The sequence below is a fragment of the Mchenga conophoros genome, linkage group LG23, assembly GCF_057382185.1.
Source record: "Mchenga conophoros isolate Kocher_MC1m ecotype Shallow Benthic linkage group LG23, M_conophoros_male_GT1.1, whole genome shotgun sequence".
Classification (NCBI taxonomy): Eukaryota; Metazoa; Chordata; class Actinopteri; order Cichliformes; family Cichlidae; genus Mchenga; species Mchenga conophoros.
The window spans coordinates 8,073,993-8,090,949 of record NC_140547.1 but is presented as its reverse complement, the minus strand read 5'-3'; the positions used below and the strand labels follow the sequence as shown (position 1 = coordinate 8,090,949).

Sequence of the window (16,957 nt, the reverse complement as noted above, 5' to 3'; positions counted from 1 at the left end):
TGTACAACTTTGGAGGGATAAAAGATAGATAAAAGAAAAAACCAGCAAGCTTTGGTTGAGGCATGAAATTTATAGAAAATAATTTGAATACAAAAAGTCACATGCTGAAACATCATGGATACAAACCCACTACCATTAACAACTCATGACCTTCTCTGACCTTGCAGGTCATAACTTAAATGAGTACAACTAAACCCATTACCTCAAACTTAAACTGTCATAAATATCCACAAATTAATGTAAAAGGTAACCTAAACTAAATACTCATACCACATTTAAATTGATATACAATATACACATTAAAAATCGGCTGAACTTACAGACAGCAGTGTCCTGTCTTACATGTGCAGCTATCAAATGTTGCATTGCTTTGTTTTTTTTTTTTTTTTTTTTAAAAGTCCCACAAATGGGCACATAAAAAGGCACCTTCGTCAGTCCAGTCTGAACAAAACAGCAGTTTTAACATCCACACTATGCTGTAAATTCTCAATTATGGAAGTGCTGGTGTTAACGGCAGTTTTACATAGACATGTGCTACAAACAGAAGAAAGATGAAACACATTGATGCATTTCAACCAGGCAGGTACAAAAAGGAGCGACCGTCACTGGCAGGAAGGGATTTAACATTTCAATGTGCAAAGACACAGCTTAAAAGAAATGAGCACAGATCCTCAGTGTTCAGAGTGTGAAACAAAGACTTCAGAGATATTCAAACTATGACTAAAACAGCCTGATAAAACTGTAGTGGAAAAACACAACTTAAATATAAATTGATTTCACTTCAAGCCTACATAATTTTCCCCATAAAGAGAGTGCATAAACACCCTAATGTACAACAAACTGAGGTTTTATAAAATAAAGCACAAGGAATTCAAGATACAGACCAAACAATACTTTAAATCTTCACCATTATATACAAAATAATATTCTCCTTTTAGACAAAATGCAAGGTTCAAATTTTTACAGAGGCCATGCTTGGATATTAAGTGAAAACATCAAATGCAGAGATTCATTCAGGTCTTCAGACATTTGCTTACGGGGCTCCCGGAAGGTCACAATGGGTGTTCTTATGCTCGATGCTATGCATCACTTCCCCATTTGATCCAAAGAGAAAGTCTGAATGTATTATGATGTAATAATTATGTAAAGTGTTAGAGCTGCTGATTATAACCACAAGTAGGCAGAACCCTTGCTGGCAAATTAATACAGACCTGCCTGAGCTACAAGTCTAGATGTACTAGAACCATAGTAGTGTGTGCCGTGTGTACTAGCAAGTCTCCTGCCATATCGGATAGAAGAAAAGGGGTCAAATGAGTGTCTGCTCAACCAGCATCACCTGTGGTAAGTGCCAGTACCAGTGCCTTTCACACTGAACACATGATATCAAGTAATGTAGGATGCAACACCTTGTAGGATGTTTATCGGCCAAGGGAAAGTCAAGAAGTAATGGAAACGTTACTGCACATGTATTAATGTACGTCTTTCAGTTTCATTGTGACATTCTGGGGGCACTATTATTATTACTATTACAGACATTTAGCCTAAGTAGACCCACATCAACTCAGCAAATTCCAATACTTTCAACCACATCAAAAAACATGTCCCCACACTATTTTCTGGATCAATGCATCACTAGACAGCAGATCACTACAACCATCAAAGCTGTTAAACAAAAATAGTTATTTAATGCCATTTGTCACCACTGATTTACACGGATCAACAGAACAATTATCTCAGCAGGAGATCAAGGGTCTACCTGTTAGACGACTCTCACAACTAGACTGACCTGCTGTACGGCAGAATAGTCTTCCTCCCTCGCCTCAATAAATACAAACGAGCTGTTTACAGTTTAACTAATGCACAGCACAGCTAAAAGCAGCGCCGAATGCATACCACAGTAAAAGTGTTTTTTCATCTCAACAGGAGCTAGGAGAACTAAAGATAGTACAACCTTGCACTCTGAAGCATGAAGCACACACGCACACCCACACAATCTTAAAGCAATTTAAAGGGAAGCTAAACAAACCTGTGACACTACCCTAAATATGGGATAAAAACTCCACCCAACCAGAAAGAGTGGGAGTGAGCAGAATTGGAGCAGTTTCCCTAACTAAAGGGGCCCTTTTGTTGCATACTTATAAAAATATCAAGTGGATTGGGTTGTTTTCTGATGTGGCCTCTTCTGTATTGCTACAACAAAGCTTAAAAAAAATCCACTGGCTCGATGTTACTATTAAGGCAACTGTTGTAGTGAAAGGAAATCTACAGGCTGCCGACACCGTGAACGCAAACTAGGTGAAAGTTGAGGCATTCCACACTGCACTCACTGACTCACCTCTCCACAAGCCTTATGAGAGAAACAAGGCAGTGTCCTTTCATTACTCCCAAAGGCGCTAGGCAGAGGTGGGACCAAGTCATTGTTTTGCAAGTCTCAAGTAAGTCTCAAGTCTTTATCCTCAAGTCTCAAGTCAAGTCTCAAGTAATGTCAGGCAAGTCAGAGTCGAGTCTCAAGTCACTGGTGTAAAAGTCCGAGTCAAGTCACAAGTCTGAAACTTTGAATTTCAAGTCCTTTCGAGTCTTTAAAAAAAAACAAAACGAAAAAATAATGTTGCAGTTATATGCTAAATGTAAATATTAGACCATGTAATTTTAAAATCTGTGTTTTTCTCAACACATGACAAAATAGTGAACTTAGAAAATATACACAAATTGTGAAATTGCACCTCTTTAAAATGCAGCTCAATTAAACTTAGCTCCAAGAATAATTTTCACCGACAGTTCTGAGATAAGCTGCATGTTATTCTTGGATGCGGTTGTAGGACCGGCTTTAAAATCGCATGACAAAAATATCATACACATTAAAAAAAAAAAACTGTATCACCAACGTAGCCTGGACAACATTTGCTAGTTAGATGAAGTCAGCTATCTCATCTTAGCATATTTATATGCATATTTATAATCATACGGTTCTTGGAGTGAGTGCACACACTCATGAAGTTTAGTAACTTCAGGTCACTGCAACAAGCCCAGGTACAGTTTACCGACGGATGGGTGCAGGACCTTGAAACGCACCGTGTAGAACATAGGTGTCAAACTCTGGCCCGCGGGCCAAATTTGGCCCGCAGCCTAATTACATTTGGCCCGCGAAGCCATACCAAATTACTATCAGAGCTGGCCTACTGGTATTATACAGCTAATATATATATTGTTTAGTATTAAGCTTTGCTTGTTCCATATTCAGTTTTTCAGCAAAACGTGTTTGAGTCCATAAGAAAAGATTCATTCAATAAATATTAACGTTAGCCCGCGACTTTGTTCCAGTTTTGAAATTTGGCCCACTGTGTATTTGAGTTTGACACCCCGGTGTAGAACGAAAGACCATCGTACGTATCATAAGTTTACCAGTCTCACAAATCGTCGTCATAAATACACATTCCTTAACCGTTTATTAATAGGACCTTTGAGCTCAACGGTAATTAATTAGTAGTGGAAATAATTTCTGGTAGCATCACAGAAATGTAGCAGTGACAACAATATTGTATGCTGTAATCGTACTGGGCAATTAGTGATACAAAAAACCTGTTTTATCCTGTGAATAAAAGTATATGTTTTTGTCAATGTACCATAATAACAGAAGCGAAACGCAATATTGTGTCAGGACAATTCACTATTTATGCACAATAAATAAAGGAGCATAGCGCGACAATTTCTGTTCAGCGCCAGACTTGCTTGTAACTTATATCACTAATTATGTTATGAAAATGACGTATTAACTACAACAGCAGACTGACCTTCGTGTAAATGCTTGGAGCAGACTAACCTATGAGCTGGAGGGTTCTGGGACGTTATATTTGATCTTTGAATGGCTGCAATCCAGGCCATCCGTCGCGTCTTTGTTACTTTGGAAACATGGCTCGAACAATTTCTCTTCAACGACATAATCCGATAACAACCGATCTCTTTACCCGTCGGCTTCCCGTGGCTGTCATGCGACCGGCTATTGCAGTTAATAATACAACAGCTTCTTGACATTTTTGTGTTTCTTTTTATCGCTGTATAACTGATTTCAATTGAAAGCCTGCGTGCGCTAGTACCGCTTGCCACGAGTTCCCAGAATCCTTTGCGGTTCTACCCGTGAATGACGTCACATTTTCAATCTCTATATAATATGCATGTTAAATTTTATATTTGGGGTAAAATATCAAGTCTTTTCAAGTAAACCGGTTCAAGTCCAATTCAAGTCCCAAGTCATTGGTGTAAAAGTCCAAGTCAAGTCACAAGTCTTAGAACATTTTTTCAAGTCAAGTCTAAAGTCATAAAATTAATGACTCGAGTCTGACTCGAGTCCAAGTCATGTGACTCGAGTCCACACCTCTGGCGCTAGGAGGGGCAACTAGGCTTACCTGACATTTCATTGCACACTTTACAGAGGAAGACAATATGAATTAAATATATAAGTTATAGGTTCAATTAAAAAATGAAGTGTTTGTCGATTTGTAAGGGACTGATTTAAAGGTTCCAACAGTCCTGATGTGTCAGCTTTATAGTGCAACAAGGTTCTCGGCCATGTAACATAGGCTGTAGAAGTTACAGCCAATGCAGCAGAGGTTGCACAGAGAGGACAGCAGTCTGTAGAGCCAAAGGCGGCTGCTGAGGTGTCTGTATTTGACATCCGTCTCACATAGTTTAGCGTAAGCTTCACGGTTGGATGACAGCCCAATATCCTGACCCAGTCCGCATGCCTGCTCAATAAGATGCATGTCAGCCATAATCTCTGATGTCATTTGGCCAAACCACTGAGCATTGACGGCCGAAACCGTCACGGACACAAAGAAGATGAAGATCTGGTGGCAAAAGCAGAGAAAAAGATTTAGGAAATGTTTCAAAATGAGTGTCATGCAATGTAATGATATGATAAAACAAAACATACCTGAAAGGCTTCTTTGTCATCCAACATGTCACTTGGGTGATACACAGCATAGATAGTGAGGTTAAAGAAAGCACAGGCTGAACCGAGGTGGAGATAGAACGGGACCAGACGACTCTGAATAAAGCCGTACGTGTGTCTGTTCAGGTGGTTGTTCATCACAAAACCTGAGCAGAATCGAGGACATTAACTCCACAGGCAAAATCAATACTATTTTATTTAAAGAAAAAAAAAAAGTTTTTTATTATCTCACAGCAGTAACAACAAAGTCTGAAATCAAGTTTCATCTCAAAATTATAATTATATAATATAGATACAGGAATACATTTACATGAAGAGTTTTTAGTGGCACTGACATAATATGACCACAGTTATACTAAAGAAAAGAAACATACTGCAGCGTTAAAGCTAACAGGAAGGTCAGGTCACAAGTTTGTGAAGGGCATTCCTCCATAAGCAAGGAATGTACACACCTTATAATAACAAATTCAATATGTGTAAACTTTGCAAGCTACAAAAAGCCAGGTGCAACCAATGTATTGCACTTTAAAAGCATTGTATGCTTGATGATTCTGAAACTAAAAGTGTGTCACAAACATCCACGGTATCGTTTTGTCCTCATCTTTCTGTCCCATGATATGCATGTGGTGGTGTTAATGAGTAATCTGGTGAAAGCAATCATGTTTAGAGACTGTAAAGTTACCAAGTGAAATTCAAATATGTCAGAATAGTGGCACTAATTTCTTTTAGTCATGGCCAAGTGATGGGCCTGTAAGAACCAAAACCTAAAAACCGAAGTATGACATAAATTGGGGTTTTGCAGAACTGTTACAACCCCCCCTGCCCCCGGACATACTGAACACACACTCTGATCCAATTGTGTCACATTCAGGATGGCTGAGACTACACTGATACCAGGGTTTTTTCTCCAGTTTTCACTAGAAAAAAAACTGTGCTTCAGTAATGATTATAAACTAAACAGGTATCTCTTTATTGACCACTTGTACTTCCTATCATTCTCTTATCCTGTATTTGTGTGCATGTTTATACCCACCTGAAACGAACGTGACCCAAATCTGCATCCCCCAATAAGTGGAGATCAGAATCAGCTGCAGTAGCTTCACAGTGAAGGTGGGCTCTTGGTCAGTGGGCATGCTTTCTCCACGGCCTCCCTCTCCTCTAGGATCAAGTGTGCAAAACAGGTAATGCTTTTTCTCCCACCACCTGGGGTTTTCCTCTTTTTCCCCCCCTGAATGGAGGACTAGCAGGAGTACTCAGCTGCAAACATGCAAAATCAAAGTGCCATTAGCTACAAATGTTGGCTTTAAATGCCGAATTATCAGCAAATTATTTGCTACTGTGGCAAATCTTCCACAGTAGCAATAAACTTTTGACACAGCTTTACAAACAAAGCTTATCGATCTTTCCAAATAACAATACATGCAATAAACGATTTTAGAAACTTTCCTGTTAGGTTGCGGAAACTAATATATTTTCAAAATTAATAAAATTACGAAAATCGTACTAAATACAGTAAACCGACAACAGATACATCTTATTTAATACGTAGTTTATTTTAAGGAGCTGCAGAGGCGGTGTCTAATGTGTTGGGCATGAAAATATTCAGTTAATCTGGAACACCTCTGTTGCACATAAAACTACACAGGGAACTTCAGCTACAACTCAGAAGTGCTGTGATAATTTTTCACTCGAAGGTGGTTCGATAGCTTTAAGTTTTAACGAGTCGTGTGGCTTCTACAAATCGTCAAAGTCACCTTTACAATAATAAGTCACGGCTAACGAAAATTGCTGGGTAGCTGTAGTAACAAAACTACACTGACTGACAGCTAACAGGTAGCTAAGGTTAACTGTGTGATTCACTTTATAAAACGTTTACTGAATAGCTAACTGAGAGCTTTATAATGATAAAAGAAAGAAGACTTAATGCTATAAACAATGTGAAGAACCTACCTGTGCTGGCAAAAGACTGCGGGCGCCTTGCTGCAGTTCACTTTATAGTAAACTTACCAAACCGGCTGGCAGCTACTATCGCTGTCTGTAGAAAGGGCGGACCCGCGAAGATGTCCCCTGGAAAAACTTCCCGTGTAGTCTTAACAGCAGATACTCGTTCCCCCTCAACGGGTAAAAGTTTCCATACACTCTGCAGTAAGAAAAAAATAAATTAAAAAATTAATTGTGGTAACTAGGATGACTTTGGAAAATAGCCCACTCCTCGTGTCCCTCTAGAAGTAAAACGATGTAATTTAATAGCTCATGACACTAGTTTTAAAGCATGATCTTCAAAATTAGCAAACCACAAATTTACAGACCACATAGGAATGTAGGATTGGATATTCTGCAGACACAGTCGGTGACCCCCAACTGTCTAAGTATGTGGTGAGTTCATTAATCTACCTCTGCATGTCTTCTTTTGTATACTTTGCAGTTGAAGGCAGATATTTTACTGCGGCTACATTTATCTATGATGTGGTTTAAAGTGTCTCGTTTATCTTGTGTAGCCTGTAATTGTATTGGAATGCCTCTTGCAGTATTATCTTTAATGTAATCAGGTCTTACTTTGCATTTCAGTATAATCTGTTTCGATTATCAGCTTTACATGCTCTGCCCTCTGGTGACAGTAAGCAGTTACAGCATGTAGATGGTAGTCTGTAAAGTTGTGCATAGGTTTGGGTAAATGGTAAATGGCCTGTATTTGTATAGCGCTTTACTAGTCCCTAAGGACCCCAAAGCGCTTTACACATCCAGTCATTCACCCATTCACACACTGGTGATGGTAAGCTACATTGTAGCCACAGCCACCCTGGGGCGCACTGACAGAGGCGAGGCTGCCGGACACTGGCGCCACCGGGCCCTCTGACCACCACCAGTAGGCAACGGGTGAAGTGTCTTGCCCAAGGACACAACGACCGAGACTGTCCAAGCCGGGGCTCAAACCGGCAACCTTCCGATTACAAGGCGAACTTCCAACTCTTGAGCCACGATCAGTTCACAACCACAGGAGCAGTTCACAACCACACCTGTTCTTTTGAGTCTTTTCCTCAAGGAGAGGAACGGGACGTATTTTGGACACTCATTAAAGTAAACATTCCAGCCTCAATGTTAAATAAAAACAACAATGCCTCCTCATACTCACTGTACAGACTTTTACCAGAATGACAAAACTAAATATGTTTCTGTTGTATTTTTATTTAATGTATTTATTTCAGATAGTATTTTTTCACACGTAGTTTTAATTCCTAGTATAGTTTCAGTTGATTATAATAACCTTGTTAAAAACTAGTTATAAAATGGGTGGCTATAATTTATCTGACATTTCAAATAATGTGAAATAACTGATGGGAAAAAGGCATGGCAATGAGCTTTATTGTAGGAAAAGTTATAATTACATGTTATACACACCTGGAAATATAGTATAACCATACACTGATATCAAAATAAGTTACAATATATACTTTTTAAAACTGAAAAACAGGAACCATGTATTATACATGTCTTCAAAGTGTATGGCACTTAGGGGAACAATAAGACAAAATTGCCAAACAGGGAGAAGTTGCATAATATGTGCAGTATTAAACAGTTTGAAGATGAACTAAGCATTGCATTTTCATATGAAGGCAAAAAAGTCATAAAAAACCCTTCATAATAAAATGCTTCTGCTTCTTTGTCACACTGATAAAAATGTCCCCACAGGCTGGTTTCCAAAATAAGTATTTCAGTGTGATTAGTCCCACTTTAGAAAATTTTGAGCTCTCTTTTTTTCCTAGAAACATTCAAAATGTAGCAGCTTTCACGAAAGCGTGAGCTGCCGACAGAAGCTTCGTGTATCTGCGACACGGGGCTGAATTCAGGCACCAGGTGATGGGAGATAGGGGTCAATGTCGGGCAGATTTACAGATTTTGTCATAGACTTCTGGAAAGGCTTCTTTACAACCTAATTCATCTCTCAATTTGTGGTACAACTGTCCATCAAACATCTCCCAGAACTCCTCTCGTTCCATGTAGACATCTGCATACAACATCTGGAATCTACATGCCAACGAAACAGCAAAAGCAGTGTGAATTAAAGCAAAATATTTCATATCACTTTTGTTTCAGATGCTTCAATTTGTTTGCTTAATTTGAGACTCACCCATGAACATCTCTGACAAACTTCTCCAGCTGGCTTGTTGACGATTTAGCTTCAAAATGTTTGACTTTAGGTTCCCCATAAGCCCCGATATCTACATACAGCTCCTCCTCTTGACCTTTGGGGTGAACCATCCCTCTGCCTGGTGGCAGCAGGAATGGACACAGCCACAGTGGGTACACCTAAAACAACACAAACAATTTCAATATTAAAGCACAAGTACCTCATACATAAACTAAGTGCCCGGCACACTGATCCATATCCATATCCACATCTTACTTCAATGTCCTTGTGGAAGCGTGTGATGGCATCCTGCAGATGTTTCATGGGTACCAGCATGTCCTGGAGCACGTGGTGCTGCTCATAGAGACGTCTGATGGTTTCTCCCTGGGTGAGCTTCAGCAGCGAGATCTTGGGAGGCACCATCCAGCCGAAAAGCCAGCGGAACACGGGGTTGTTGCCAAACGGAATAATATCCTGCAGAAAAGGCACAAATGTACGCAGAGATACTAAAATGTCCCTCTGTAATAGAGTGCTGACTCTTTTTTTTTTTTTTTTTTTAAAGTGGAGAATTCCCTGTACTTGATTTTCATGATTCAATGTCTGATTTTAAAATCACAGATCACATCCTTTTTTTTCTGTTTATATATTTTTAAAATTTAAAATTCAAAAGAAACAGAACATGTAGACACACAAACATACGTAAAAATAAAAGAAAATCAGGTTTTAAAAAACTCTTCTTTCTTGAAAGTTTTCTTTCTATCACAGTGAGAATTTTAATTAAATATGACAGTCCTGAAAATACAGTATACCACGACTCTGCTATCAAAATAAGTTACAATATATAAAAACAGGATTTTAGGTGATAGGTTTGTAGCTTGAACCCATCCGCTGGAACGTTGAAGACAATATAATTACACTGCAAAGCAAGACACAAGTAGGCAAAGTTCTTCATGTTACTCATGCATGAGGGAGTCCTGCCTGGAGCCAAGTGTCGTTCCACCACTCGACCTCCGTCAGACTCTCAGCCAGGTTCCCCATAGCACTCCTTTTATTGTGGTTACATGAATATGCATAGGGTCATTAACATATAACATCTTACATAGGTATACATGTAAACAAAGAATAGTGTGTGTGTGTGTGTGTGTGTGTGTGTGTGTGTGTGTGTGTGTGTGTGTGTGTGTGTGGTCAAAGTGTGACCCCATAAACGACTTCCTTAACCTGCTGGTCTGGAAAATCCAACAGTTCATCTAAACAAAAAGCACTTAGACTAGAACAGACGTAGCTACGTTAATCCTACCATAAAACAATAAAACAAGGTACGACCTCTCCATGCTCCTAGGATGTAGGTGTGCATTCCAGTGTGGAATACACACCAAGCCTTTGCAGCCTGCTAAAGATCACAATCCTATCATTACACAATTGATTATACACCTCTAAGCATATATGGTTAAATATTTCTAAGCATAAATGACAATCAACAATACAAAACCTAACATTAGGATTCTTCTTATTAATCACAGTCTGTAGCCCAAAATTAGAAGTAAAAAGTAATTGCTTTGAAACTGTAAGCTGCACAGAGAACTGATTCATAATCACAGACCAGGGTTAGAATAGCAAGCTGTGACCAGATGTACTAGGATATTGTGATAACTGTTGACCCTACATTTGACATATTATTGATTCTGACATATACTGATCAAGCATAACATTATGACAACTGTTTGTGATGGCTAGACGACTGAGTCAGAGCATCTCCAAATCTGTGTATCTATCAGAAGTGCTCCAAGGAAGCGACAGGGTCATGGGCCGCCAAGAATCACTGTCACTGATGCATGTGGGGATCGAAGGCCTGCTCATGTGGTCTGATCAAACAGACAAGCTGTAGCTCAAACTGCCCAAAAATTTAATGGTGGTTCTGATGGATGGCCAGATGTGTGTGCATCTCTTATCTGATGAATACCTGGCAGCAGAATGTGGTATAGGGAAAAGGGAAGCCGGCAGAGGCTGTGGGCATTGTTCTCCTGGGAAACCCTGGATCCTGCCATCCATGCGGATGTTACTTTGACAGGTACCAACCTACCTAAGCAATGTTGCAGAGCATTTACAGCCTTTCATAGAAACAGTATTCCCTGCTGGCTGTGATATCTTTCAGCAGGATAATGCGTCCTGCCATAAAACAAAAATGGTTTAGGAATGGTTTGAGAAGCACAACAAAAACTTTGAGTTGTTGACTTGGCCCCCAGATTTCCCAGATCCAATCAAGCATCTGTGGGACAAGCAAATCCTGGACAATTAAATGCAATCCATGGAGGCCCCACCTCACAACTTTCAGGATTAAGGATCTGTTGCTAACATCTTGGTGCCACAGTACACATTAGGGGTCCAGAGGAGTCCATGTCTCGACTGGGCGACCAAATATTAGGCAGGTGGTTATAATGTTGTGCCTGATCAGTGTGTCAAATAGCATGGTAGCATCAGTACTGGCTTTAGTCTTCTTACTTTCCACCGGAGGGCAGTGTTAACCTACCAATCACGGTCTGACGCCACCATGTCCAACAACAAAAACGATTCCTATCACAGATTGTCAGTTAGCGATTTAATCAAATCATCATTAAGCCCTGTTTCTGCCTGCTTTTCCCTGCACTGTCAACAAACACAAAATCCTTTGGAAAACAGAGCATCCAAAAGCCCAGAGGTGACTCAACTAAATCTGTCAAACCAATACAATGCATAATTCATCACACCATTTACTGTTACAGAAACAAAGGATGCCAAGCCCTCCTCACTAATGGCTAATGGTGTGTGAGGGTGAGGGATAGGGATAGAGAGACAGAAAGAGACAAAGAGCATGCATTAGAGCCTACTAAAGAGAAGTAAGACAGCAAATTGGTAAGATGATGACAAGCTAAAATGTGACAGATTTATGCACCCCCTCAATATAATCCTAAAGCAGATAAAATCTGTTGTGTGTGAGTACCTGAAGCTCCCAGAAGATACTGCGTGTGTGTCTGTGATAGTAGTGTCTCAGAGGGATGTACTCAACTCCAACGCAGTCTTTCTTCAGGTAGCCCTCCACGTGTTTAAAGAACCAGGGTTTAAAGTGCAGGCCGATTCTGTTAATCTGATGTTGAAGAGGAAACGGGAAGGTTAATATGATAAAACAAATGAAAACAAATCGCAAGCACAGTCAAAGATGCCTTACCTTGTCAGGCTCTGCGTGGTCAGTCATGGTTCCTGTCATGATAACAGCACTATCCAGACTATACTGGAGTCCCTCAACAAATGTGTTCTGCTTGTTCGCAGAAGCTTCGGTGAAGCGTTTACAGATGTTCTCAAGCCCTCTGACTGGCTCATAGTGCAGCTTCACCCAAGGCTTAGCTGGGACTATTTTAATCTCAGCGGCAACCAAGAAGCCCAGAGTGCCACAGGACCACGGGACGGCGTGGAATAGATCCGTGTTCTCCTCCTTTATGAAGAAGAAAAATTTTTTCAAAAGTGTGTGGCCCTCTTCTGAATATGACGGTGAAGAGCCAGGCTTTCTGAGATTAGGCTATTTGTCTCAGTTTTTCTCACATACTTCACAGTAGCGACCAGTTTATCTTCTCACAAAGATCACGCTGTCTGCTTTTGGGGTGAAAAATCATAACATGCAAGTGTGACAAACCAGAAACGGGGCTTGGAACACAGTGTATTTGTCTTTGATGAACCACATTACTGTGTTTAGTTATTTTATTTTACCAGCAAACAGTTGTCATCTTTTGATTCTACATTATAGAACAACGTCTGATAAATAGCCTATTTTTAGCTCGAGAGCGTTAGAGGGAATTACGCAGGAATTTTTACTCAATTCTTGCCCATTTCTGGTAAACAGAAGGACTTAAAATAGATAATATTAACTAGAATAGACTAAACAGAGACAAAAATGATAATCATAACATCAGTGACATAGTAGCTCACCCCAATTCAGAGGTTACTGAAATGTATGAAGTACAGAAAGAAAACTATAGTTTGTGTTGTTATTGGTTGGCTGTATTACACAAACTAATGAGAATACAAATCTATTGTCATTGAGGCTCAGAATCATATCCAGGACAAATGAATTTCCTTTAGCTAAAATCTAGGACTACTAGCGATTGTTATGAAAAATGTAAAACTGCCTGTAAAATGACCAATGTGACACTGATCTTAAGCACAATTGGGATGAAGACTCATCAGGGGTGGGCAATTAATTTTCCCAAGTGGCCACATGAAAAACTAGGCTTGCTGCAGAGGGCAAAACCATCAAACTTATAAAGAGATGAAGTTATTATTTAGCAGAACTGAGTTCAGCTTAAGCTGGGATAGGCTCCAGCACCCTCCTATGCGACCCTGCTAAGGATACGTGGAAGAGAATGGAAGAAACAGTCGTAGTTTCTCATGTGGCCTATTAGGAAAATTAATAGCCCACCCTTGCATTAGGTGATCAGTGTGCACAAGTTTCACTAAAATCTGATCATAACTTGAGGAGGAGTACTGATTTGTGAACTGTGCAGAAACAGATTAGCTCACTGGTCCTTTGACCAGGTGAGCTAAGAAGGAGAAATGTTTCTATCCACTGAAACTGAGGGTAAAAGTTTCCATAGTTATTTTTCATGGTGGAATTTTAGTGCTTTCTTGCTAATGAACCTTCTACCATGAATTAAAACCATGCTAATATAGTGAACACCAGATACTCCATCTGAGCAAAGCTGATTTCACTGCCTATGGATATTTCTTCAAATATAAAAGCAGAGACAGCGTAATTGAAATCATAATTTTGTTATCTCAAAAAGCAGAGATAATTTAGTAACGCATGAGTGCAAGGATGGCATACTAACCCACAAAACTCTCTTTAGAATACAAGCTCCTGGACTCAGACATATATCATCTATATACTTAACACAAAATCAATACTCACCTCTGTGCAGCGTACTAAACTGCCATCAGCTAGAACCAGTTCATAGGCAACACAGATGTGCTGAAACAGCCCATAAATATGGGATGACGACTCTATGCCGGTACCCATCACTAGCCCACCTGAGAGAGGACAGAGAATCATAAACGTCCTTTACTAATTCAATTTCTACCCGGGTGAGTACAACACCAGGCGGACACATGAGCAGACAGGAACATCTGCCTGCTGTGAGTGTGCGCGCGTGTGTGGACATGAGGATAAATGAATGTACTGCGGCCTGATTGGAAAACATTAGACTGTTGATGCGTTGTTTATAACATCAGGAAATCCATTATGAAACCCAATCCAGGGGTGTTTCCAACACTGCAGCCATTTCCTCCCAGTTTCGTCTTTTGAGCTACAACATCAGTCCTCTAATGCGATTAGAAAAGTCGTTGAGGCTCTAAACAGGATGCAGTGACTGACAGAGGAAATGCAGGATTTACATCAGTGAAATCGGTGTCGACATCATCGGTACATCTCTCTATTTGCAGAAACCACAGAAGGTGCCGATCCATGATTCCAATGAAAATAAAGCACAACGTACCCACAGTGAGGTCATCCAGCTCTGGCAGCACTGGCAATGTCCAGCCGATGGAATTGAGGAGAGCGGTGACTTGACCCATGTTTGCCAGCGGTTCAACTCTAACCACCTAAAAAACAAATATATTTTTAAGTAACAATCCACCAGCAGGTTCTCCTGCTTCCATCTCACCCTCCTTTGTCACACCAACCCCTCTGCATGTCATTCTTCACTACAGCTTCCTCTTTTGCTTCTGCCTGCCAACTCTATATTCAACACTATCCCTCCTCAAACACATGTCCAAATCATGTTGCCTCTCTATCTTTGTCTCAAAAGATAGATCCTCACAATTTACGTGGAACTCGTGCCTGCATGAAAGTATTGAGCCAAATAATTAGACAATCTGCCTTGCAGAAATAAACACTTTCTGTGAATGTAAGAAATGGCCTCAGTCTATCCATCCATGTACAAACTGTTTGATTCCAACACTGTCTGGACTATTTGGACTGCATGGACTACATGGACATTTATAAACTGCTCAGTCTACCTTAAAGACTAAGGGTTAAGGACGATCAATAATTTTCAGTCGCTGGTCGAGAATAGTTTTCCACTTTTAATTAGGTCTTCAATTTCTCTCAAAGTTTTAACACTTAACATTAATGTCTGGTTAAGATATTGCAATAATTCACCCAACTTTTATCTGATTGGCTCATTGTTGCTGAGTTTTATAAATAAACAGACAAAATCAATCAAATAGCTGCCATTCACATCATAAAACAAGACGTGGTAAATTAACATAGCCATTCTTTTCCCTACAGATAGAAAGTTTTTATTATTGCGGTAATATGTTTTAATGATAGATGTCAAAGTGCAGTTTTTTAAAATAATACCTCTATTGTATTTTCATTACTATCTGACTTACTATCTGGGGAACTTGACAGAACTGAGCCCAGGCTGATGCTGTTTCATCAGTTACAAATATTTCTGGTTGAGTTCACAGATACGAAACACTTGGAGTTGAGTTTGTTGCCCCCTCATACCTGCCTCTTTGTGTCCACCTCTAGAATGTCCATCATGTTGATCATAATGTTCTTGTGGGTTTTCTTGTACTTGCCCACTCTGAGAGACACGGTGAGCCAGCCGGGGCGACCTGTACACATGTAGGTCTTAGTGCCCTCCTTTCTCCAGTCGCGCACCTGAAATGTCACATATGGAGATGTCATGGTTGGTATCCATTAGGTGACAATGTATATGAGAGGACATTTTTCCTAAGATAGTTTTCCTGTATATGAAAGCCTGCATGACATGGGGATAAGCAAAATCCTTTTAGTGATACAGCTGTTGAGTGATCAGTTAATAAGTTTAAGTTATTGAATAACTGATTCCCTTTAAATGAGTCTAATTAGTTGAGGTGAAGCCACACCACTGTTTAACTTTACAAAGCTGCTTGTAATCCACAGAATATACACACACAGTACATGTTATCCCATCTGAATCAAAAGCAGCCTGTTAAAGTTTTCACAAGCATGACTCACTGCAAACAACACATGAAACTTTATGATCACTAACTATTTGACTGTAATTGTTATTGATCATTAAATATCACGGTGGCCCAAATTAAAAGGGACGACTCTGCAACATGAATGAAACATTGAGATGTAATAGAAATGAAGCTGCGTGCCTTATTAGTTTAGTAATGATGGATTGCATTTATATAGTAATGACTGAAAAGGACAGTGCAGCTCTGACACCTGTTCACGCGGACACGCTCACCTGTCTCTGGATGTCTCGCACGCGCTGGTCGTGCAGTTTGGGCGCAGAACACATCTTGAAAATGAGCCACGCTCTCGCATAGTAATACGCATCAAATATAACGGAGAGCGGCAGCAGGAACAAGCACACAAATATCCACCTCTGGTGAACTATCACGTAATCTAGACCTTTGACTTTGATCCACAGCAGGAACAAAACCACCAAACCTCCTAAATACAACAGTGGAACCATCGTGTCCGGGCAGATCGGCACTCACTCTCCTCTCTTTCCAAACTAAAGATATCCGCTTCACTTCTCAGCTGGTTAAGTAGCGCTTTGGTGAACTCTGTATTGATTATCCCAACCCTCAAAACTCGATTTCTGATCACCCCTTCGCTGGGATAGGTGAGCACGGCTAGGTGGTAGGCAAGCCCCTCCCCTGCTTAACATTGATTGGGCGATAATACCAAAGGGGCGGAACCTGTCATGTAAGCTTTAAGTTAACTGGTCCACTAAGTGACTGAAGGGAATGCCAGAAAAGTAGCCTTTTTGTTGTTTACCCAATCACGGAGCACGCAGGCTGTCACACCATGCACCCTGTCCTCAAGACTGTGTTACAACACTGTATTTACA

The 16,957-nt window shown here is 40.2% G+C and overlaps 2 protein-coding genes across 2 annotated transcripts; both read right to left on the bottom strand.

Annotated features, from left to right (window-relative positions):
- Positions 1 to 50: 50 nt before the first annotated feature.
- On the bottom strand, positions 51 to 7,299 carry LOC146546607 (transmembrane protein 205). The gene is made up of 4 exons (XM_085265385.1): positions 6,899 to 7,299; positions 5,982 to 6,205; positions 4,931 to 5,094; positions 51 to 4,844 (listed from the first exon to the last, which is right to left on the bottom strand). The coding sequence occupies exons 2-4, from the start codon at positions 6,079 to 6,081 to the stop codon at positions 4,542 to 4,544; spliced, it is 567 nt and encodes a 188-aa protein (XP_085121511.1). The 5' UTR covers positions 6,082 to 6,205; positions 6,899 to 7,299; the 3' UTR covers positions 51 to 4,541.
- Positions 7,300 to 8,294: 995 nt separating this feature from the next.
- On the bottom strand, positions 8,295 to 16,709 carry dhcr24 (24-dehydrocholesterol reductase). The gene is made up of 9 exons (XM_085265513.1): positions 16,346 to 16,709; positions 15,613 to 15,768; positions 14,597 to 14,702; positions 14,014 to 14,132; positions 12,280 to 12,543; positions 12,055 to 12,198; positions 9,354 to 9,551; positions 9,078 to 9,256; positions 8,295 to 8,974 (listed from the first exon to the last, which is right to left on the bottom strand). Exons 1-9 carry the CDS (start codon positions 16,574 to 16,576, stop codon positions 8,821 to 8,823), a joined length of 1,551 nt encoding a protein of 516 aa, XP_085121639.1. The 5' UTR covers positions 16,577 to 16,709; the 3' UTR covers positions 8,295 to 8,820.
- Between the last annotated feature and the right edge of the window lie 248 nt (positions 16,710 to 16,957).

Bases quoted from the DNA above. Each gene is read 5' to 3' on its own strand.
- LOC146546607 (XM_085265385.1), bottom strand. From the start codon at position 6,081: ATGCCCACTGACCAAGAGCCCACCTTCACTGTGAAGCTACTGCAGCTG. The intron at 5,095-5,981 runs GTGGGTATAAAC...GATTCTGCTCAG, and splicing joins TTGGGTCACGTTCGTTTCAG to GTTTTGTGATGAACAACCAC. The intron at 4,845-4,930 runs GTATGTTTTGTT...TTTTGCCACCAG, and splicing joins ATGACAAAGAAGCCTTTCAG to ATCTTCATCTTCTTTGTGTC.
- dhcr24 (XM_085265513.1), bottom strand. From the start codon at position 16,576: ATGGTTCCACTGTTGTATTTAGGAGGTTTGGTGGTTTTGTTCCTGCTG. The intron at 9,552-12,054 runs GTACTCACACAC...CCTTTTCTGCAG, and splicing joins GTATCTTCTGGGAGCTTCAG to GATATTATTCCGTTTGGCAA. The intron at 9,257-9,353 runs GTAAGATGTGGA...GTGTTGTTTTAG, and splicing joins GCTTCCACAAGGACATTGAA to GTGTACCCACTGTGGCTGTG.